Source organism: Callorhinus ursinus, unplaced genomic scaffold, assembly GCF_003265705.2.
Source record: "Callorhinus ursinus isolate GAN/ISIS: 27379988/994484 unplaced genomic scaffold, GSC_fseal_2.0 scaffold2, whole genome shotgun sequence".
Classification (NCBI taxonomy): Eukaryota; Metazoa; Chordata; class Mammalia; order Carnivora; family Otariidae; genus Callorhinus; species Callorhinus ursinus.
The window spans coordinates 21,941,844-21,967,122 of record NW_027397064.1 but is presented as its reverse complement, the minus strand read 5'-3'; the positions used below and the strand labels follow the sequence as shown (position 1 = coordinate 21,967,122).

The following is a 25,279-nucleotide window of genomic DNA, read 5'->3' as shown; positions in this document are numbered from 1 at the left end:
GTGTTTTCATTTTCATTTGTTTCCATGAAATTTTTTAATTCTTCTTTAATTTCCTGGTTGACACATTCATTCTTCAGTAGGATGCTCTTTAGCCTCCATGTATTTGAGTTCTTTCCGACTTTCCTCTTGCAATTGAGTTCTAGTTTCAAAGCATTGTGGTCTGAAAATATGCAGGGAATATTCCCAAACTTTTGGTACCAGTGGAGACCTGATTTGTGACCTAGGATGTGATCTATTCTGGAGAATGTTCCATGGGCACTAGAGAAGAATGTGTATTCTGTTGCTTTGGGATGGAAAATTCTGAATATATCTGTGAAGTCCATTTGGTCCAGTGTGTCATTTAAAGTCTTTATTTCCTTGTTGATCTTTTCTTAGATGATCTGTCCATTTCAGTGAGGGGAGGGGGGTGTTAAATACACTATTATTGTATTGTTATTGATGTGTTTCTTTGCTTTTGTTATTAATTGGCTTACATAATTGGCTTTTCCCATGTTAGGGGCATAGATATTTACAATTGTTAGATCTTCTTGTTGGATAGACCCTTTAAGTAGGATATAGTGTGCTTCCTCATCTCTTATTATAGTCTTTGGTTTAAAATCTAATTTGTCTGATATAAGGATTGCCACCCCAGCTTTCTTTTGGTGTCCATTAGCATGGCAAATGGTTTTTCACCCCCTCACTTTCAATCTGGAGGTGTCTTTGGGTCTAAAATGAATCTCTTGCAGACAGCAAATCGATGGGTCTTGTTCTTTTATCCAATCTGATCCCCTGTGTCTTTTGATTGGGGCATTTAGCCCATTTACATTCAGGGTAACTATTGAAAGATAGGAATTTAGTGCCATTGTATTGCCTGTAAGGTGACTGTTACTGTGTATTGTCTGTGTTCCTTTCTGGTCTATGTTACTTTAGGCTCTCTCTTTGCTTGGAGGACCCATTTCAATATTTCTTGTAGGGCTGGTTTTGTGTTTGCAGATTCCTTTAGTTTTTGTTTGTCCTGAAAGCTTTTTATCTTTCCTTCTATTTTCAATGACAGCCTAGCTGGATATAGTATTCTTGGCTGCGTATTTTTCTCGTTTAGTGCTCTGAAGATATCATGACAGTCCTTTCTGGCCTGCCAGGTCTCTGTGGTTAGGTCTGTTGCCAATCTAATGTTTCTCCCATTGTAGTTTACATATCTCTTCTCCCGAGCTGCTTTCAGGATTTTCTCTTTGTCTCTGGGACTCATAAGTTTTACTATTAGATGTCAGGGTGTTGACCTATTTTTATTGATTTTGAGAGGGGTTCTCTGTGCCTCCTGGATTTTGATGCCTGTTTCCTTCCCCACATTAGGGAAGTTCTCTGCTATGATTTGCTCCAATATACCTTCTGCCCCTCTCTCTCTTTCTTCTTCTTCTGGGATCCCAATTGTTTCATCTTAGGGTATCACATATCTTTCAAATTCTGCCCTCGTGATCCAGTAGTTGTTTATCTCTGTTTTTCTCAGCTTCTTTATTTTCCATCATTTGGTTTTCTATATCGCTAATTCTCTCTTCTGCCTCATTTATCCTAGCAGTTAGAGCCTCCATTTTTGATTGCACCTCATTAATAGCCTTTTTGATTTTGACTTGGTTAGATTTTAGTTCTTTTATTTCTCCAGAAAGGGTTTCTCTAATATCTTCTATGCTTTTTTTCAAGCCCAACTAGTATCTTTATAATCATCATTCTGAACTCTAATTCTGACATCTTACTAATGTCCGTATTGATTAGGTCCCTCGCAGTTGGTACTGCCTCTTGTTCTTTTTTTTGAGGTGATTTTTTCCATCTTGTCATTTTTGTCCAGAGGACAACAGATGAATGAGAGAACAAAATGCTAACAAGGTAACAATGACCCCAGAAAAATATACACTAAACAAATCAGAAGAGTCATGAAACCAGGGGAAAAGAGGGAAAGAAAGAAAAATTAAAAAAAAGGAAAATAAAAAAAAAGAATATGATCAAATATGATCAGGCTGGTGAATAGATCTGCCACATGCTAGATTTTGAGCATATTTTGGTCTGTTAGAAGAAACTGCCTCCCAAAATTTTAAAGAAAGAAAAGCTTATATATATACAAAAATAAGGGTAAATAAGATGAAGGGATGGAATATGATGGTGAAGATGAAAATTATAGAAGATTTTATAAAAGGAATTGATAAGAAGTTGGTTGAAAAAAGAAAGAAGAGAAATTAAGAAAAAAAAGGGAGAGACTATGATCAGGCAGGAGACTAGAACAAAGCCATACACTAGAGATATAGGGTATATTTTGGTCTGTTAGAAGAAACTGTATCCCAAAATTTTAAAGATAGAACAACTTATATATATATACCAAAAATAAGGTTAACTACTCTGAAGGGATAGAATATGAGTCTAAAAATGAAAAATAAAAAAGATTTTTAAAAAAGGGGATTGATAAGATGTTGGTTGAAAAAGGGAAAAAGAAAAATTGAAAAAAAGAAAAAGAGAAAAAAAAGAAAATTAAAAAAAGTAACTTTGAAAGACTAAAGAATCAGGGGGAAAAAAGCCATGAATTCTATGTGCTGTATTCCCCTAGTGCTGGAGTTCTGCCATTCTCATTGATGGGTAAACTTGGTCTTGGCTGGCTGTTCTTGCTGATCTTCTGGGGGAGGGGTCTGTTGCCATGGTTCCCAAGTGTCTTTGCTAGCAGTGGAATTGCTCTGCCCTTGCTGGGGCCAGGCTAAGTAATCTGCTCGGTTTGCTCTTGGGAGCTTTTGTTCCCTGCAAGATTTTGGTACAGCTTTGGAGGACGAGAGTGAAAATGGCGGCCTCCCAATCTCCAGCCCGGAGGAGCCGAGAACTTGGGGCCCCACTCCTCTGTGAGCTCCCAGAGAAAACCGTCAGTCACTCCCAACTCCCCGGGCTCTGGCCGCACTCCGTGCTCACCTGGCCTGTGATGAGTGTTTCTATCTCTGGCACCCGACCCGTGTGGAGTCTCCAAACCCAGCAGATCCCTGCTGTGCACTCCTGTGCCACCCCTCCCATGGGAGGAAGGTGAGTCTCTCCGGATCTGCCGCTTGTTGGGTCCCTGCTGGAAGAGCAGTAGCCTGACTGTGCCGCGGATCACAGTTTATGGCAACCATGAGCTGAGAGCCCATTCCTCGGCTCCATCTCTGCAGCCGGCTTCCCCGCTCTGATATCTGGGAGCTCTGTTGCACTCAGGCACCCCCGGTCTGTGACCCTGAGGGTCCTGAGACCACACTGTTCCAGCGAGGGTTCCATCCCCCGCTTAGCCACTGGGGCGACGTCCCTCAGTGGAGCAGACTTCTAAAAGTTCCAATTTGGTGTGAACGGCTGTATCACTCACTTGCCAGTAGTGGCTGAGGGAGGCCCCCTCCTCCCGCCGTCTATCTTCCCAAATATTGCCTCGGATTCACTTCTCCGCACGTCCTACCTTCCAGAAAGTGGTCGCTTTTCTGTTCAGAGAGTTGCTGCTATTCTTTTCTTCGATCTCCTGTTAAGTTCTTAGGTGTTCAGAATGGTTTGATTCCTATCTGGCTGAATTCCTGGGACCAGAGGAAATTTAGGTCGCCTACTCCTCCGCCATCTTACTACCTTTAAATAATGTAAATGGCTGATGATTAGTCATAATCATTTCCCAACTATATTGGTCAATGTAAACAGCATTAGCTGCTTCAAGAGATAAGATGCAAATCCAAAGCCCTTGCACAGCAAAGGTTCATTCTTAACTTGTGGATGGTGTGACTGTGTGGCTTTCCTCCATTCAGTGACGCAGGGATGTGGACAGCCATCCGTCATCTACACCGTCTGTCATCTACATGGCCCTCCAAAGTGATTGTGGCAGGAGAAGAAAAATGGTGAACTATGTCAGGATGTTTAAAGGCTAGGACTGTAGGTGGCTTACATCATTCCTGCTCATATCCTGTTTCAAAACTCAGTCACTTTACCTCAATTTAATTGTAAGGGAGGCAGGGAAATGCAGAGGAGCTTTCAATAGTCTCTGCTACACCTACCAAAATTGGTTTATTTAAATAGTGTTTGAATCTAGGTATCATATCCAGGTAAGTGATGGTTTGAAAATACTTGGTACAGGGACACTTGGGTGTCCCAGTTGGTTGAGCGTCAGGCTCTTGATTTCAGCTCAGGTCATGATCTCAGTGTTCTGGGATCAAGCCCTGCTTGGGCTCCTCGCTCAGTGGGGAGTCTGCATGTCCCTCTTCCTCCCCCTCTGCTGCTCCTCTTTCTCTCTTTCTCTCTCTCAAATAATAAATAAAATCTTTAAAAAGGAAAATATTAGGTACAAATTAAAGAGTGTTTCATACGTGTAGGACTAGTTTCCTTATATATATTACTTTATTTGAAAATTTAAGAAAAAAAACAATACATGCTTATGGTAAAATATTCAAACAGTAAAAAATGATATAATATTAAAAGTAAATGATTCTCTTCCCTTTGTTCTGATATCCATTTACCACATCCATTCGTGACTACTGTTAGGTTTTTCTCTCTCTCTCAAAATGTTTTATACATGCATTAGTGCTTACCTATGTAGATCCTTTTTAGTTTATAAAAATGGGATGATTTTTTTAAAGATTTTATTTATTTATTTGAGAGAGAGAGAATGAGAGATAGAGAGCATGAGAGGGAAGAGGGTCAGAGGGAGAAGCAGACTCCCTACTGAGCAGGGAGCCCAATGTGGGACTCGATCCCGTGACTCCAGGATCATGACCTGAGCCGAAGGCAGTTGCTTAACCAACTGAGCCACCCAGGCACCCAAAATGGGATGATTTTATTTATATGCTATTGTGTACATTTCTTTTTAAGTTAATAATCTATCAAAGAGCTAATTCTCCATAAATACATATAAATTTAGAGTGATAGTCAAAATATTTAATAACCATTATATACATAGGCACTGACCAATCAGAATGGATGCTGGATGTGGAATGGGAGAAAGGTCCTGGAGGCTCAGGTGTGCTAACAATTACTTTAATTAAGGCATGATGGTGAATAAGTTGGGGGCAAGGGTTAGTACCCAAAGAAGGGGCTAGGGTTGGTGGAGAGAGAGGAACATGGAGGATATGCTCAGAGTTTCAGTTGTTTGCAAGTAGTATGAATATCTTTCAGTATTTTAAGTATCAGCAAAGCCATACTGGTGCACCAGGGTTGTATCAGTCCATGGAATCTATCAATATAATGACAGTATCTGCAGTTAGTAATCTTAATTGCATATCTACTTCATTCCAATAGATTTATTGCTTATTTTTTCACCTTAATATCTTTTGCATATTTATACTCTAGCTTTTCTCAATGATGTAATTTTTCATTTATGCTGCTCCTTCATGAGACTGTGAGTCCTTCAATGGAAGGAGTGTATTCTACTTTTGTTTTTGGTCTGGTAACTAACATAGTACCTGATACAGAATAAACATTCAAATGTTGAGTCAGTAATCTTGAACTTCAGGTTCAAAATTGGTCTGGGTGATTCCTTTGAATGTTAGATCAACGAAAGCAAAGAACAAGATAGAGAAGCAAACGTGAGTTGAATGACATAGATACAGGACCTGAAAGACACCTGGGTACCTAAGAGACTCCTGTGGAGGGAGGCCCAGAAGATAGTTTGGCTTCCTAATCAGGATAGATTCAGGGAATGCCTAACTGATTCATCACTGAAATAGCAAGAGAGTTACCCATCCGGTTTTTCATCCTTTGAATACATAGGCAGGGAGACTATATTTGATTCCTACTGGCTGGCCAGTGAAGCAAGAGTTCCTTTTATTATTGATCTTGGAACAGAGATAATCAACAGTTAACTAGATATGGGACCGGGATTCTGACAGGTGGGATCATACTAAAATCTGCCTTAATCAATATCCCAGGAGAATATTAAACCTGAAAGTTGAGTTGGATAAAATATTTTATAATAAATAGAGAATAATATAAATCATAATGAATTTATTAACTGGCTGAAATTAACATGTGCCACTAATTGCAGCAATAATAAAAATATCTGCAGAAATAGCTAATGATTATTAAAGATTTATTAGGTGCCAAGAATGTGATTACTGCTTTATAGAGATTATCTCATTTAATCCCCACAGCAGCCTATTAATCAGGTGTGATTTTGGTTGTATTTTACAGATAGAAAAATGCATCCTAAAAAGTTTGTTAAATAGCTTGACTAAATTCACATGCTAGTATGCGGTGGAACTCAATCCCTAGGGAAAGCCAGGATTTTTTTTTTTTTCAATCCTGACTTTTATTTCACATGGGGAACTTTAAAATAAATACCAACGTCAGAGCCTTACCCTAGGAAATTATTACTTAATTGGTCTGGGGTGGGATCCAGTGATACTGGTATTTTCTAAAAAGCTGCCTGATGATTTCAACAGGTAGGCAGAGTAAAGAACTACTGACCTATCAAAGTACATTATTGGGAGTTTAGCTTTGCCCTCCGGTTGTACCTTGTCAATACAGAGAAATGATAATGGTATGTAGCTTAAACGAATAGTTTTTAAAATTTATTTTACTCCCTCTGTTCTCTATGCACAGTCCTTATTTATGTATCCCGCATTTGCCTCACTGATCCTGCCTGCCCATTTATTTGCTTTTGTTTCCCAGAACATTTCAGTATACATGCTGGGCGATGGAAGGGGTCTTACATTTTGCCTCTGCAAGTGCATTTATGTTTGGATAGGATTGCTGTTTCTAGGCCTTTGCTGCTCTTAAAAATCTTCCTTTAAATAGTTGTTCAGGTATTATTATGTTTTCCTGTATTCTCAGCTATACCAAAGAGGCTGTAGCTGATTTGGTTTTATTAAGCTTAGTTGATTAGATTTTATTAAATGTCTTATTGTTTTAGTTTTATATAATGATTGGTTTAATAGTGTTTGTAAAAATTGCTGTGGATAAATAGTTTATGGTTCTAGATTTTTCCATGTAGTCAAAAAATTATATAAGACTGGATTCTGATTCACCTTGCTACATTTTCTGGCATAATAGTTTACCCTCCCTCTATTTCCAACCCAAGAAACATTATTAAAATGAATTTTCAGGCGCCTGGGTGGCTCAGTTGGTTAAGCGACTGCCTTCAGCTCGTCATGATCCTGGAGTCCTGGGATCGAGTCCACATCGGGATCCCTGCTCAGCAGGGAGTCTGCTTCTCCCTCTGACCCTCTTCCCTCTCATGCTCTCTATCTCTCATTCTCTCTCTCTCAGATAAATAAATAAAATCTTTAAAAAAATGAATTTTCATCACAATGATAGTAAAACGGACAAAAGGCATAAACATACATTTCAGAAAAAAATGCAGTAAAAAAAGAAAAAAAGAAACACAAAAACTAAACCTAATCAATTTAAGAAATGTCAATATTCTAGTTTTTATGTGAATTAGCAACAATTTTCCCTAAGACTTTTTACCTTATAGATATAATTTACATGTTTATCATTTTTATCATCCGTGGTGTCCTCATGCTAGAATGCAATCTCCACAAGGAAGGGCATTTTGTCTATTTTGTTCAAAGACATAAGAGTAAAACCAGTGTCTGTCATGAAGTAGACATGCAATGATAAATATTAGTCAAAGAAAGAGTTTACTGAATGTATTATTTTATTTCAGTTATTTTTTTGTTTCAAGTTTTTATTTAAATTCTAGTTAGTTAACATATAGTATAATATTGGTTTCAGGAGCAGAATTTAGTGATTCATCACTTACATACAACACCCAGTGCTTATTATAACACGTGTCCTCCTTAATACCCATCACCCATTTAGCCCATCCCTGAATGTGTTATTTTAAATGTAAGTGTGTGTCTGTATGTATGGATAGCATTAACAAAGTTGTGGCGAATTGCACACAGTATTATATGACAGGCAGTATATAAATTCCTATAACATTTCTAAAGAGCAATCTGTGAAGAGGAATCATGTTTTTTGTTAAGTATTTTATTCAAATTATTTATTTATACTTTTAGAATTGTGCTTTAAGAATATAATCAGTGAAGTGCAGATTTATAGACAGAAAAGTCTGTTCATAGCATTGATAATCATAAGGAAAACAAAGATAACTGAATGTTAAATAAAATATGGCATTTATTCTTTCAAAATAGACTAAATAGAGTGAAAATATAGCGGTACAATGTTAAATGAAAAATGGAGGGTGGATAATAGAATATGGTCTCAATCTTATGAGGGACATATTATTACATCAAAGTGCTAATAGTAATTATATCTATGTGGTGAAAATAAGATTTCTTTTATCTTTGTTCTTTGTAGTATATGGAATGCATGATATTTCTATATGAATATGTGTTACCTTGTTAATCAGAAAAATACTTCATTCATAAAAATTGGTTTTATCATTTTCCAACTCTAATATAACCTCCACAGGGGCAAGACTTTTTATCTGCTTTGTTCATTGGTGGATTCCCCGTGCCTAGAATAATGTTTGGGATAAAGTAGCACTTACAAATATTTTTTTAATGAATGAGTACACAAACAAATGATATACCTCCCTCTCTAAAGGCAATTCCAAAGCATTAAGAATAAGTTGATTGATTACTTCCTTCTTTTGTAGCATTGAGCAATTAATCCATCCATTATTAAGTGTTAATTAAGTGCCTGTTTATAGCATGTTTTCCTTCCACTGCTACTTTCTCATGGACTAAAAATGATCTTTGATCTCCAGTTACAATTACTTGGCAGATATGGATTCTACTGTATGTGAGATTTAAAATAATTATGACAAATATTTTACCTTTAGTAAGTGCCTTTAAATTAGCCCTGTGTTTTCAGGTTTAAGAAGAAAACTATAATTAATCCAATAACTTATGTTATTATTCTTTTTCCCAATACAGTGTTTTTGGTTCACCATTTATAGAAGACAGAAGGGGTATAAGAATAATCACAGATTTTGCGACATTACTGTTGGGGTTGGAAACTTATTGAAAAAGGACAATTGACCAATAATATAAGACAATACCATATTGTACTTCATTGTAATTTAATAGGAGGTGTTTTTAAATAATTTTTCCATGTATCATGCAGTTTAGACTTACGCAAATAGATATGTGCCTTATTTAACATTTTATCTTTTTTGCATGCTTTCTCAAAACTGGAATAGGAAATGAAGGACTTAGGGTAACTCCTGAGGGAATACAATAGTAATATTTATGTTGTAATTTAATATTAAATAAGATGGTATCAATGTGTAGTGTACAGTGATATGGCTATTTTACACATAGCTCTTGCTTTTTCTTTTTCCTCTAGGATTCAGAATTTCCCACAGATATGCAACCAAATCCAAACCTGTATTTATGTAAAGAAAATATTGGTCCAGCAAAATTTGACTACAAGCTGAATAACATTTTTAGACTTCATGAGCTTCCAGTGAGCTGGTAGGATTCTTGATGTTTTATTAATGCCTTTGGGATTTTATTGTCATGTCTAAATTGTGTTGCTCTTATAACCATTCATGGTCACAGTGGTTTGTTCTTAGCCTGTTTCCAAATTGCTACTCATAACAGCAAAAGAATCTGCTTATAGCTGCTGCAAGAATCTTAAAACTAATTGGTTTAGGCACTTGGTGGCAGTGCAGACTAAGTGCACTATTGTGTGTATTTATTGTAGAGGTTGTAGTGTAGGCTTAAAGCACAGATGGTTTCTAGAGAGGTTTGTAGGATTTCTTTTAAAAGATGGGATCTCAGCAACTATGCATTTCATTTGATTATTTTACTTACAGTTTTACCAATTAATGTTTTTTCCTCATTAACAAATCATTTATTTTGTTTTTGAAGACTTAGTTTTGTGAACCATAATCACATCAGTTTAAAGACAAATCTTATCACTTGGTATTTATTAAAATGCACTATTTTATGAATCTGCATACTTATATATATATGGGAAACTTATTTTAAGTCTTATAAAATTTTTACTCATTCAGTTTCCAAGAAAAATATTAATATGGACAATCTGTGTATATATATATATATATATTCTATCACATAGTTCTGTGGTATATTAAAATTTTAGGAGTAGCTTTATATATGATCATGGATATATCATTTTAATTATGGTTTAGGTAAGTAATATTATTTTCTTACATTTGTTCATATATTCCCAAGTTTATGTCATCAATCTTTAAGAAATTTTAGATTTATAAAAAATATGTGGCAAACGTAATTGCTCCTATTGTATTTAATGAGGACAAATGTCTCAGAATAAGATGTTAACCAACTCTAATAACTTACATACAGTAACCTGTGGCGAGTATTTTTTTTTCTTTTGCAAACTTTGCTCCCAATGACTGGATGTGTTATTTATTTTCTAAATCCTATGTGTTTGATTATTTCCATGTAGCAAGAATATTTATTGTCTGTGGTATCTATGAGTACAGCAGATATGATCTTATCTGCCCTGATCAAAACAAGTAAGTTAATTAATTGAAACGGTCTGTTAGTAAAGGAAGCCATAAAAATGACATACTCATACCTGAAGTACTCTACTTGGACTTAAAACAATGCGTTTACATTCCCACGCCAGTCTTGATGGTAAGGCCATGGCTTTTTCTTTGATTAAGTGACTATTGATTGGAATTCTACACCATATTTCTTGCATAAGCTATACAAATAATGTATTGTTTACAGTTTCAATTTTGTGATTTCCTTAATCTGGAACAAGAACTTGAGACACCCCGAAGAAGATCCTCTCACCTTTCCGTAGCATTAATTTAATTTTCATTGACAGCAGCTCAACTTATCACCCTCATATTTCATCACCTTGATTAATCTTTAATTACATTACAATAGCAAGCACAACTGGCTTATAAGGAGGGTTAGTAAGAAACTCCTTGGAACTCTGTGTAATCGTGGACCTTAGCTGGTGGGCGTGGCCTGTGCTGGTCTCCGGGGGCATGGTCTGAGAATTCTGAGCAATCAAGTTGCAGTAAGCACAACTAGTGTGTTTTACAGAGAAAATAAGAAATACTGGTCAATCCAACAATTAAGTTGAGGTTAAGGGAAAAACTTCTATTAAATGAAAATGAAGAGAAGATAAGGAGGGAAATATTTAACTTTTAGTAAAAGACAAAATCTGGATTTCAGCTTCATCTCCAGCCTTTGGAAAGACAGCTGCCCTGGTAACTACTACTACAGCTACTACCAGGGAATAATTTCTCTGTCATAATTTTCATTAGTTAGCCCATTGGGAGAGAAGACTAACATTATAAGTTAGGCAGTAAAAAAAAAAAAAAATCAATCACTAGTAGAAAGAATAATCACTAATCTTCTAGAGTAACATACCTCAAAGGAGGATTAAGCTATGACTTTGGGACAACTCATTTACCTGACCCTTTTCTTGCCTGTCTTCTTCATTTCCAGTTTGTCTCAGTTGCTACTTCCTTATACCACCGTTTCTTCATTGTCACATGCTTGCTTCTCTCCCCACTATTTTATTCTACTTCTTTCTCTATACTGTCGTTCTATGCTACCAACCATTAACTAGCCCTAATATAAAATTCAGTTATAAGTTTTCAGTGTTGCTCAAATAATTTTGTATTCTCCATTAATTTTAAAACCAAATCACTCACTCCCTGACCCCACATACACACACAGAAAGGTTTGGTACTTTATGGTTCTGTAATAAAATGTTTATTGACTTCTTGATATGTTTCTTTATGGAATAAAGAAAAGGCTTTTGTTTTATAAGTAACTATTTATTTTTGTTTGTGAGTTACCATCAACAGAAATTAAGTTCTTCCTCTTTGTGTATAGATTTCTTAATCAAAATAATAATAATAATAATAGTATCAGTAATAACATTAAGCATCTATAAATGCTAGAATTCAGCTGGTTTATACATGCTATCTTTAACCTTTGTATTTCTATAGGGCATTTATTATTTTCCCACATCTCTCTCTCTCTCTTTCTCTCACACACACACACACACACACACACACACACACACACACACACACAAATGAAGCTCAGAGATTTTGAGAGTCACGGAGAAAGAATTTTTATCAGGTCTGGTTAACTCAAAAGCAAACCCCTAAACAGTGAATAAGCCATGTAATTATTTTAAAGAAAAATACTGAGGAAATAGTGTCTATTTTTACAATCAGGCATACAAGTTTGCCAGTAACATACAACCATATAATGTATGAGTTTGGCCAATATCCTCTTTTCCCCTGATAATTGCTTTAAACTTTGATACTAAAATAATTAATTAGATTGTGTTTATATGCAGAATTTGTTAATTATATGTTTTTTCCTTGAAAAACAGCTATATTAAAATGTATTTTTACTGTTTTTCTAACAAGTTCAAAATAAAATAAATGCATATTAAATTCCAGATAATTTAAAAATTCTTAATGTTGTACTAATTTGCATTTTTATAGAGTGCAATTTCATAGGTCGAAGAACCAGAAGGATTTTAAATCAGATTAGTTAAGAGAATTTTTAAGTTCTGATTTTAGGTAGAAGTCCTTTTCCTACTTTCACAGGGTGGTTCCTTTCAGCATAGAAAATGTCCTTCAGTAACTCCTGTTAGTTAAAAATACTTTTTTTTTTCCTTGGCCAGACAACCCCCCACCACACCTATTCTGTTTCCTTAGAAGCTGCTCTGCTCATTTTCACCAAAAAGGTTGGCAGCAGTGTGGATGGAACTAACATCCTCTACTTGTTCTTTCTGTTCTCCCCTCCGGTGGAGTTTCCTTTCTTTCCTCTGCCCTGAAGCTACTTTTGTCAGGCATTTGCTCTTTCAGTGCCAACCACCAGTCCCACTTAACTGTTCTTGTTTTCTTTACCTCTCGGGTTCAGTCAATACAACCTACCACACCTGCTTTTCTTCTCCTGACTCCCATTATTTGTATGGTCCTGGTTTTCCTGCTGACTTCCAAGCTGTCCTGTTCAGCATCTTCAGGGGGGGGTTCCTTTCTGCCAGACTTCTGGTTGATTGATTCAGCCTCCCTCCACTCCTTCCTGGCTCAGCCCTACAGCTTGCTCTTCTCACTGCTACACTTCTCCAGGTGGCCTCTCCCATCCTCAGGCTATAAATACTCTCCATATGGTGATAATCCCCATGGTGATCTCTCTACCATTGACTTCTCCTCTGAACTTCGGTATCTAATAAATTTCTCCAAATTGTCATGCCCAGAAAGAATTCTTTTTCTTTTTCTGCCAGAAAACCTGGTCTTCTAATCTTCCTCATTTTTGTAAAAGCAAAATGTGAACTTCTGTGAATTTACTCAAGCTAAAGGCCTAGGAGTCACTGGGATTGCTCATTCTCTCACCTTGCATTTCCCACCATTAAATCGACCAGTAAGTCTGATAGGCACTTCCTCCAGCATACATTTACATATTTTATATCTCTTCTATTGCAAAAGCCTACTAATTCACCCTACCTTACCCTATAATAATTCACTCACTTCACAATAACCAAATAGATCTTTTAAAAATATAAATCAGGCCGTAAGATTCCCTGCTTTAAATACAATAATGTCTTCCCCTTATTTTAAAGTAAAATCCAGACTTCATCATGTGGCATACCAGGCTCTGCAAGTTGTCTCCTGCCAACCTCTGGCCAGATGCTCCCTCCCATTCCCTGCCCAGTACCCTCTGCTACCTCAGTCTTCACACTATTCTGCAAACATGCCACATTTACTTCTGCCCCAGGTCTGTGTACTAGTTTCTTCCCTCTACTTGTGTTGTTACACCTCTCATTTTTGCATGTCTGACTTTTTCATCTCTAATATCTCAGCTCAAATATTACCTATCCAGAGAGGCAGTTCTTAAAAAATGTAGCTAACACTTCTCTCTTCATTCCTCTAGTCATGCTCAATCCCATCATTCTACTTTATTTCCATCATGGTTCTCCATAGGCATGCCATGCATCATAAATTTTAAAGTACTTTATAAAAGTAAAAAAAAAAAAAGAAGAAGATGAAATGTTAGTGCTTTTCTAGTGTATGTGTGGCAGACTGGCTAGATGCTCACCAACCCAGTTTTCTCTTCCTTGGGCCCATTAGAAGATTATATCTCCCAGCCTTCTTAACTAAGCTAAGCTGTGTGTTACCAATTCTGACCAAAGCCAGTGTACACCACTACCAGACCCATCCCCTAAGGCTTCCATTGGTATTATGCTGTCTCCATCCTCATTTTCCTAGCTGGAATCAGAGGACTTTGAAAATGATGAATCACATGCTAGAAGGAACATGTGTTCTTGAGTCATCTGTTGCTTGGTGAGTTCCTGACCTTCATCAAGCTTTGTCTGTGGTACTGCTTTAATTGCCCTGACCAATGCACTATATTTCTGTGAAAACAGAGGAGTTAGGCTATGTAAGATGAATGAAATAAGATTTTAAAAGGCTGATAGTACTTTCATATTTACTCATTCATTCAAGAAAAATTTATTGAGCGTTTATCAGGCACTATTGTGGGCAATTAACTAAATACACAGAAATCTGTTCCCAGGGAGCTTGTATTTGTTATAAGGGACAGGTAATAAACCAATAATGAACACATCTATGCTATGGTATGTTTGATGGCCATAAGTGCTGGAGAAAAACATAAAGCAGGACACAGGGAAATGGAGTGCAGGGTGGCTTCAGGTTTAAAGAGAGAAGCCAGGGCTGTTCTGAGAAGGTGACATATAATGGAAACCTGAGGTAGGTGAGGAAGTGAGACATGCAGAGAACTAAGGAGGGAAATCAGAGTTGGGGGTAGAGCAAATGCAAAGCTCTTAAGATGGGAACATGTCCAAAATGTTCCAACAAGGAGACTAGGATAAACAGAGTAGGTAGGCTTAGGAAAGAGGAGGAGAAAATGAAGTTAGGTACTTGGAGACCAAAAAGGGTTTGACTTAAGGACCTTCTAGATGGCAGTAAAGAGAACATTGAATTTTATTCTGAGAATGCTGGAAAGCTGTTGGAGGACTTTGTAAATTACCTGATTTGATTTACATTACAGGATCACTATGACTGCTGTGTGGATATTAGACTGTCATAGGGGTTAAGGGTAGATAGAAGCTGGCAGACTGGTTAGAAACTATTTCAATAATCCAAGAGAGTTATGAAGATTTTCTGGGCTAGGATGACAATGGTATAGAGGCTAAATGGTAAGATTTTTATTTTTTGATGAGAAAATCAACAGGATTTTCTGATAGGCTGGATGTGGAGTGAGAGAGGGGATTTAAAGATGAGTCAGTCCAAGGTTTTTGGTCAGAGCCAAGGAAGATACAGTGGCCATTAATTTTTAAGGGAAAAGGTAAGGGAGGGGAAACTTTGGAATCTGGAGCTGGGCATTTTATGTTTGGGATGTCTATTAAACTTCCAAGTAGGCTTAGATTTGGATGAGACCTCTTAGAGTGTACTGTGAACACAATCACAACTGTGTGCACCATCTGGCAAGTGGTTAGATTCATGTCAGTTCTATTCCATGCCCTTCCATGGAAGCAGACACCAGAAATAAAGATAAAGTGACTAAATAACTTCTAATGCAAAAAAGGGGGCATTGTAGAAGTGTAATTTTTAGACATGGGTCAATATAAAGCTTAATTTCTCTTATTGTTTTGGCTATAAATTATATATGCTTATAAGAAACTGCTAGTTATATTTTAAAATGTGAGTTTTCAAATTAAATATTAAATTGCTTTTATGACTATAAATTTAACTAGTATTTTATAACATATATTTAAAATAAATTTAAATGGTATTGTAGTTGGTATGGTGTTTATATTCTCCAAGCAGGCAGAGAACTTGCAGTTTCTTGAAGCTTCAAGAAAATTCTCCTTAGGAAGATAATAATTATATACAGATAAAAAATGTGTGTAATCACTATGTATAAGTAGTGTACAGAATACTTGAAAACACTTTTTACACTATGAGGATATGTTCTGCTGGTTTTGTAGTTTACAATATAATAAGGTATTCCGTTAACTTCCATTAAATAATGATAATATTTATGCCATTACCTTTAAGAAGGAAGAGGTACATGAGTTTACAGTAAATGTAAACATGCATTTTAATGATCTGTTTATGTTTTTTGGGTGTGTTCCATGAATAAATATATCATCTAATTAGGAGATTAGATTTTCAATTTATTTCAGATTGTCTTTAGTGCCCTTGCACGTATCTGTCTTCAGCTTTAAACTAACTTTGTCTAGACATTTTGGGTTTGTTGAGCAGCTGTCATCTTCCAGAAGGTGTTCTGACTTGTTTTTTGGGTCAACTTACAGCTAAAATTATGGAAAGGTCTTTTCACTGGTCACAGATGACGCACAAAGCATTTTCAATTCTGGTGTTTCATAGACTCAGAGAGAAGACAGTTGCCCTTCTGGGGCTATAACAGTTTTTCATTCTGTTTTAATTATCTAGATCCATAGTAATAACCACAGTGACTTACAAGAAGGCATTGCTGGACATATTATAATTATATATAGCAATTGTTTGTAGTGCCAAAAATGTATAAAAATTCCACCTATTAACTAAGGTTGGTAAAAACAAAACTATGCTTGTCTCCCTTAGGACATCCATGTTTCAGTTTTTAGAACAAGCAAGTCATTCAGTTTTTGCATAAAACTTTTCCTGGAATATATTATTATGATAAGGCAAGTCAAATTTCCATGAAATGACATTGCAGTAATAATATTCCAGTAAATATGGAAACCATGTCTCACTCCACTTTCTTGCTTAGCTAAATACTGGTATTGCCTATTACCTACTGTGAGATAGGGAAATGAAAGTTAAAAACAAAGGTAAAAAACAAAAACAAAAACAAAAAAACAAAGATTAATCTTTGTAATGTAGAATGTCAGGGAAGATGGTTAGAACAAGTACTAATATATATGTTTGTTTTATTTAGTATTTTATTCAGATTTTCAAACTACATTATATTCACACAAATACTTGTAATTCAGTTTAATTAATTAGAGGTGGCAAGACTCAATGATGTATAAGTAATCAGTGGTTCCAGCAATTTCTGCATTTACCTGATGGGTTGCCTCACTTAAACTTGCCAAGACCTTATCTTTAAAAGTTGATGCATGTGGAATGGTATCTAATAATTTATTTTTTCTTGCCGTTCACAATTATATGGTGAATGGGTTGTGAACATTAGTGCTTGTGCTGATGGGTTTAAATCTTAAACAATTTCAGCAATTTTTTATATGACCATGACTAGGTTGATATTGTCATATTCATTTTATATTATTACTTTTTTCATATCAATGGTATTTCACAATCTAAGAGTAAATAATAGAACTTTTTATTAGATTTATGCACCCAACATATTTAGCAATATTTATGCTCTGAATTCAACTTCAATTTAAAATGACTGACATTATCTCAGTGTGATGACTGTTAATTCAGAGTACCTCATAAAATAGGACATTCCAACTTGCATGTTTTGTGAGCACCTCAAATTTAGCAGGTCTCAAAGCCAATTCCCTATTCCACCATCTCCTTCCCCTCCACCCTCACCTTCTTCTTTCTTCCATTTTGGTTAGTGACATTATCATCCATTTTGGCTAGTGACATTATCATCCATTTTGGTTAGTGACATTATCATCCATATAATCACTAAGATGATCTGTGAATCTTAAATCCTTTTTACCACTTACTATTACATTCAGTCAGTCACTTAAGACTGTATATTCTATATCCAAAATGAGTTGAGCAGCCATTTATTTCAGTCAAAGTCCATCATTTCTCACTAAGCTCCCCTAATAGCTTCCTACTAGTCTCTCTGCCTCCAGTTGTTCCTCCAAATAGAACTTATCTCCTCTACTGCCATTATAGTTATCTTTCTAAAAATGACTCGATATTTTATTTCTGCTTTAAAATCTTTAATTGTATTTTAAGACCTCAAGACACATTTGGCTCTTCCCAATCTAGCTTTAGCCTATTTTTCTAGCTCTGTTGTACCCCTTACTTCTATACCACTATGTTCTACATTCAGTGAAATCTTTCCACGTGTTTATATCTTGGCTCACATTCCTTTGGCTGGAATGTATGTACCTCTTTTTCGCTCTTTTCAAATACTCAAACAACCTAAAGAAATCCCTATCTATAAACCAAAACTCCTTTCTGTTCTCTTGGTCCTAGATACATAATATAAGGGCACATATGTCCTGTTTAATCACATCATGTGTCTATTTCTCCCAACCTCTCATCAAGGACTCTTGAGGACATAGATCATGTCTCCTTGTGAATAGCACCTGACATATAGGACGTGCATAATATCTGTTGAAGGAATGAATGCATGGATTTGAGTGAAGATATTATGTGCAGTCATAATTCTCTAGCCAACTTTTAAAAATATAGTATCCACTTATAATCTAGGTATCACCTGATGGCACCTTGTTCTTTAAATTTAATTTCACTTGAATGTCCAGTGATTTCTGTGAATGCCTGTGATCTAAGTTTCCTACTTAAAGTCATACTCTGTGCAAACAGGGAGGCTATAAACACCACTCCCACAGTTCTTAGAGTGACTTTGGTCATGCACTCACAGATCAGTTCTCTCACATTTGGTAGGAGGTACAAGAGAGGCTGCTTTAATACAGCCTGCTTTATTTGCCGGACCCTGGTTTCCTTGCTCTTGCATGTCTGTCTCCTCAACAGTCAGCCCCTTATGCTCATATGTACTTTCTTCTCCCAGTTCCCAGACATCTGCTTTTTTAGAAGTATTCCTAACACACTCACTGGATTCTTGACTCTTCTGCTTTTCCCTCACATACTTGGCCTCCTTGATTTGCTTCTGAAATCTGACAGCTGAGTAACTTTTAACCCTGACCTTGGTGACCCAGAACTTGTGCTTTCGCTCAGTCATCTTCCAGATCAATTCCTTAGTTGTCCAACCTGATTTTCGAAATTTTTCTCCATTTGAGGAGTGAGGATATTCCTGACAAATCTGAAGAATGCTTTTGTGAAAAAATTGAACCACAAATATAAATTTAGAATATATTGCCTATTCTTGTTTTTTAAGATTTTATTTATTTATTTAAGGGGGGGGGAGAGAGAGAGAGAGAGAGAGAGGATGAGAGAAAGCATGAGAGAAAGCACGAGAAAGGGGAGGGTCAGAAGGAGAAGCAGACTCCTGCTAAGCAGGGAGCCCAACGCGGGGCTCAATCCAGGGACACCAAGTTCATGACCTGAGCCTAGGGCAGAGGCTTAAGGGACTGAGCCACCCAGGTGTCCTATATTGCCTATTCTTAAATGATTCCATGTACTGAGGACTTTTCAATTGATAAAGAGTATGTGAGAAGGAACATTAGGCTTTTTATGTATCCCCAACATATGAATGTCTTAGTACAGGGTAGGGGACAGTAAAAATATAGTCAAAATCTCCTTCCTTTTCCAATGAGATCATTACTGAGGAGGAGGGGAATTGATTTGGTCAAGGCAGAGGACGTGATTGGGTCACATTGCTGAAACTTGGAGCTATATGTGAAAGGAGAATAAGTTGTTTTCAGTTGGGACCAACACACCCTTCCCCCTTGATTTTCTTCATTCCTTCAATAATTATATAATCAATTCCCACCATGTATCAGACTCTGTTCTAAACATTGGGAATGAAATGGTGAGAGACAGAGAGACAGATTGATTTGTTTCCGTGTTTCTAGTTATCATTACAGCAGTAAGACCTAAAGACCTAATTATTAACTGTGAGCCTGGAAGAAGTGGATGGAAGAGGATTGGTCTTATTTTAGGCATTAGGGCAGAATTGCAGGGAGGACCAAAGGAGTCCAGCTGTCACATGTGGGAATAGAGATTAAATGCTTTTGAATTTACTCTGAGTGTTCTTTCTGAATATTTTCTCCAGAAGAAGGTACTGTGTGCCTGAGTAAGGATTTGGGCCTTCTAGTTTCCAAACAGCACTAGTCCCTGATCACATCAGAGCAATGTCAGGGAAGTGTGGTGGGGTGGGGCAGGGGTGGGGGGAGGTATGTGTAAATAGTGTGTTTCGAGCGTAATGAGAAATATGATTTATGATATAGAATGAAGGATTTTACTATATAAATACATGGGTAATTCTAGAGGAGGAGGGGGAGAGACCTTTTCCATAGGGAAAAGGTGACTTTAAATTTCTAATCTCAGCATGAAGTTCTAGATTAAATTTTTCAAACTTGTGGTGTCTGAAACAGTTCTTGAAACTGCCATTGCTATTGTGTAGGTTTTAACATTTTTATCCTATTACGTTAAACTAGATTCATATCAAAGATTTCTTAAGGGGCCTCACAAATTGGTGATAAGTTGGGTAATACCTTGATTTACTAATAATATTGAACATTTCTTGAACTGATATTAACTGCATGAGAAATTGTGTTCTAGGAATAGAAAGAACTTATCTGCATTTGCTTTACTCTTACGCTTAAGGAAATATAAACAACCAACATATCACTTGGTGAAACAAAAACCTATATTTATTTCTAAAATTTTCCATCTTTTCTTCCTAATATTCTTTTATTTAAAATATTGTTAGGAACTACCATAATAATGCAAGCCAATTCCTCAAGAGGAAGCCAAATGTTCTGTGTCTTTAAGCAGGAAGAGTGATTGCTAAATAACTGTATCAGAATTTCTTGGCAGTAATTTTGAAGCTTTTTCTTTTGGGAAGAGTATACTGCAGTACATTTAAATCTAGTTGTCTATTACATAACATAGAATATTTTTTTCCTTTTGTGCTTGGTAGAAAATATACCTTTATTTTTATTATTTTGGTAGGTATTGAAAATAGATATTGATTATACTAAATTCTTGTTATTCTAAGAAACTAATATTATTGATGTAAATTTTTATTGCTAGCTATCTTGAGATTTAGCTGTTTTTCATTTTAAAAAGAAACCAACAAGAGAAAAATGATGAAAATTGTTAACTCACAGATTTAGGTACTGGATTAGTCCAAATGAAATGAGGTCTTAAGCTGTAAGTGATTTAAAAATTATGTGAATTTATTTTTGTTCAGCTGGGTATTTCTAAAGTGACTCTTCATTTAAATAATGTCTTTTACCCCGGAGTGGTACATAGTAACCAAAATATTTTTTTTTCGCATTTCAAAAGTTTTACCTTTTATACAAGGAGCCACAGTAAATAGTTTATTTTTTATTGATTACCTTACTGCAAAGTCATTTAGCTCAAAGTCTAACCTTCTAAATAATGGGTTCAATAAAATAATGGTTTATGAACTAGTCCCTCTTTACTGTAAATCAGCTAACATTTGTTCTTACATCTTGGATGCTGCCTATACAACAATACTCACAGTGAACATCTATTGAGAAGTTGAGCCCATCACAGTATTAAAGGCTTCTCACATATAGTCTCAATTAATCCACATTAAAATTCCTTAATACGGCACTTGTTACTTACCTGTTTTATAGTGGAGGAATCTAAGATGTCAGAATGTTTAGTACCTTACTCTTCATTGTTGCTGTGTGTTTGTTTCATCTGTATTCATGATTTATGTGAATCTTTTATTGTTAAAAAGCATAAACTTAGGTAAGCAGTACACGTAGTGGTTAAGATTACAAAGGCTAGTGTTAGCTGGCCTGTGTTCAAATTGTGGTTCTAGTCCATACTAACCCTGTGACCTTGAGTAAGTTACTTAACCTATTTATTTCTATTTCTTTGCAGTAACCCTATGACCTTGTACAAATTATTTAACCTCTATTTACTTCTAATCTAAAAATAATTATTATTATGCCCTATGCCACAGGGCTATTATGATATTTAAGTGAATTAATATTTGTAAATAACTCAGGACATTATAAATTTTAAATGTTACTTAATAATAAATAGTTTAGGGCACCTCGGTGGCTCAGTTGGTTAGGTGACTGCCTTTGGCTCAGGTCATGATCCTGGAGTCCCGGGATCGAGTCCCACATCGGGCTCCCTGCTCGGCAGGGAGTCTGCTTCTCCCTCTGACCCTCTTCCCTCTTGTGCTCTCTATCTCTCATTCTCTCTCTCTCAAATAAATAAATAAAATCTTTAAAAAAATAAATAGTTTAAAGATCTAAGAAGAGTGGCTAAATTATATCACTTGTATTAGGAAATTACTGAAGGTAGAACAAATTTTACAATTTTCAGTAAGGAACACTCTACATTTCAGGATGGCAGTTTTCTGGGTTTATTGAAGAATTTAGTCATATGAAGCTTGACTTAAAAAGAATTTTTTTTTAGATTATTTTACCACAGTAGTTTAAGGAATTAAGAAATATCATGATCTTACCCAAACTAGTAGAATAAAAATATACCTTTACTTATAGTCAACATTGTCAAAAATTATTTAAAAGAGTTAAAATATACATTTAATATAGTAATTAGTAAAATTTTTAAAAAGGAAAAGTTGGAATGATAGTTTTTTGTTCTTTAGGAAAAACTCAGTTTTTCTTTCCTATGTAGGAAGAAATCCAGTTCTTTCTACCATATATTTCTTCCCCACTGTGTGTTTCTTCCCCATGTGTCTCCTTTACCTTTATAGAGAACACTTCATTTCTGGCAGTTCTGTCCACAAATTGTGTGGAGGTTTTCCCCACACCAGGCAATTCTCTGTGACACCAGAGTATCCTATTTCAACTCAATTCTGACACTGTCTCCTCGGAGATAGTATCAGATTCCACAGGGTAAGTTTTCAGTCCTACAAGACTATTTTCCTCAGACCCCCACACCTACCCTACTCTCCACTTCAAACACCAATGACAAGCCCATGTTGTTTGCCTGTACTTTGACTAGCTCACATTTGATTAATTTGCTAGGGTGGCTTACAGAACTCAGGGAAATACTTATATTTACCAGTTTATTAAAGGATATGATAAAGGATACAAATAAACATCCAGGTGAAGAGATACACAGGGCCAGGTCTCTGAGGGTCCTGAGAAAAGATTCTGTCTCCATGGGCTTGGAGTGCATCACCTTCCCAGCATGGGGAGGTGTTCACCAATCTGGGAGCTCTCTGAACCCTTTTAGGATTTTATGAGGTCTTCATCATGTAGGCATGACTCATCATTAACCCCATTTTCAGCCTCTCTCCCTTCTCAAGAGGACGGGGTGGGGGGGACGGCGGTGAATATTCCAAGCTTCTAAATATGGTTTGTTCTTTCTGATGACCAGCCCTCACCCAGGAGCCATCCAGGAGCCCAGAGTTACCTCATTAGAATAAAAGACTGCTATCACCTAGGAACATGTATGTGTTCCTTGTGTCAGGAACTGGGATCAAAGACCAAATATTAGTACAAAAGATGCTCCTGGTATTCTTACCATGTAGGAATTTCCAACGGTTTTAGGAGCTCTGTGGCAGGAACCAAGGACAGAGAACAATATACATTTTCTATTATCTCACAATTATACAAAATCTATATCAAGTGACATTAACCATTTTCTGTAGATAAACCATAATTTTGACTTGATATTTTTAGCAGTCACCCATTGAAAAAAAGAAGAAAAGGTCCACCACCTTTACATTCTCACCTTTAGAATCTCAGGAAAAGAAGACATTGAATGGGAAATTCAGCCTTTGTCCTTCAGTTATAGGTTAGCTCTTATTAAAGAATCAGTTTCCATTAGGAGCCACCTACCCTAGAGTTGACAAACCTGGTTCCTCCAGTCTGGGGAAGATCCCATGTAGCTTAGCTAATTTGATTCTGGTTACATCACTCCATTCTAAAGGACCTTCTAAGAGTACCCATTGTCCACAGCAAAGAAGTTTAAACTCTTAAATGAAACTCCTAAGACCTCTTTAACTCTTTGTCCCTACACGCTATACACCAGATGTTTCAGCAACTGGACCTCTTCACATCTCAGCAGCTGAAACCAAAAACATTAGATTCTGTATGTTGATTGGGCTCAGCTATCTGCTTTTGTTTTCAGTGGTTCAGCTGAGGTCACTCGCTCAGCTACACTCAGCAGGTGGATGTAAATTTCCAGCTGACATGTTTGGTGTCTCAGTCTCCTATTCCCCCTCCTCCTCCTCTCTTCTCTTTCATTCTATAGGATTTCTTCATGTGACCCCCATCCCTCAGCAAGGTTTCCTGGATTTGCCTTATAGTATGGTAGCTGGTTTCTAAAACTTAGGAAACAGAAGTTAGTGCTCCTCTTAGTATGTGGGCCCTGGACCTATAAGTCCCAGAGTGATTTTTGTTAAATTCTATTGGTGAATCACAGGCTAGCCAAGATTCAAGGGGTGGGAAATAGATACCTTTTGATGGATGTGCATGTGCACACACTGAGAGATGGACTTTTGCACCATTTTTTAATGTTATCTACCCTACCAACCATACTGATTTTCATTAATTACATTCATTTCCTGAACATAGCACTCTTTGTCTTAATTTCAAGTGTCGTATAATCTGCTTCAGCTGCCTAAAGCACTTGTATTCATAGTTATCATGTCCTTCAAGAAACCTTACATTACCTAACAAATTTAGATTACCTTCCCCTCCCCATGGGATCCCACAAATGGTAGTCATTTTTTTAAATCAAAGTGTATATCACAGTTACCTACTTACACGTCTGAGTATCTGAATCTCCTTCTGGTTATCAGTTTCTTGGGAAAAGGTCCAGGCCTTCTTCACCATAAAATCCTAATGCATAGTATATAGTTTGTGACACATAGATGTCACTTAAAACCTAGTTGTTAGAAGAATGAATGAAAAAATGAGTGAATGTCTAGAAAAAAGGAGAGATTACAGGTTTTCTGACCAAGTCATGTGCACTAGATATGGAGGATTTTTAAAGACTCTTCTGATAGAGATAGGAGTTAGCCAGTTTCTCCACCTTAGATATTTTTTCCCTGATTGCATCCTGTGCCTTATGAAATTTTAATCATACAGACACACTGTATATCTGTTTATACACTCTGGCCCTTTAGAGGTCCATAAGCCATTGTAATATCTAGTAATTTTTCACTCTCCCCCATGAACCAATTTTTGCCTTCTTGCTGGGGGACAGTATTACCCTTGTTGAGAATGCTAGGTAGGCAATGGGTGAAGACATTTCAGTGTTGATTCTCTCAAAAAGAAGATGGTTGGGGTTTTGCTCTTTGACTACCTTCTCTCTGTATATTGCCATCTTATTTTCATGACAGTTCCTTTTAGGTCTCTTCATTGAACACATAAGAAATGTTATGTTGACGTATTACCTTAAAGTGTATTTAAAGGTACCACTTTGGGGCACCTGGGTGGCTCAGTCAGTTAAGCGTCTGCCTTCAGCTCAGGTCATGATCGCAGGGTCCTGGGATCAATTCCCTCATCGGACTCCCTGCTCAGTGGGGGACCTGCTTCTCCCTCTCCCTCTGCC

The 25,279-nt window shown here is 36.5% G+C and overlaps 1 protein-coding gene across 5 annotated transcripts in view; it reads left to right on the top strand.

The window, feature by feature from the left end:
• The window catches only part of SPAG16 (sperm associated antigen 16), a 952,656-nt gene that overhangs the window by 147,214 nt on the left and 780,163 nt on the right, over positions 1-25,279 (top strand). For all 5 annotated transcript variants that reach the window (XR_012374325.1, XM_073879053.1, XM_025892134.2 and 2 more), the window contains one exon: positions 9,262-9,389. Coding sequence is in view for 4 of the 5 variants with exons in the window: in XM_073879053.1 (XP_073735154.1) it covers positions 9,262-9,389 (128 nt within the window). In the remaining variant the exon portion in view is untranslated. The remainder of the gene's footprint in view (positions 1-9,261; positions 9,390-25,279) is intronic.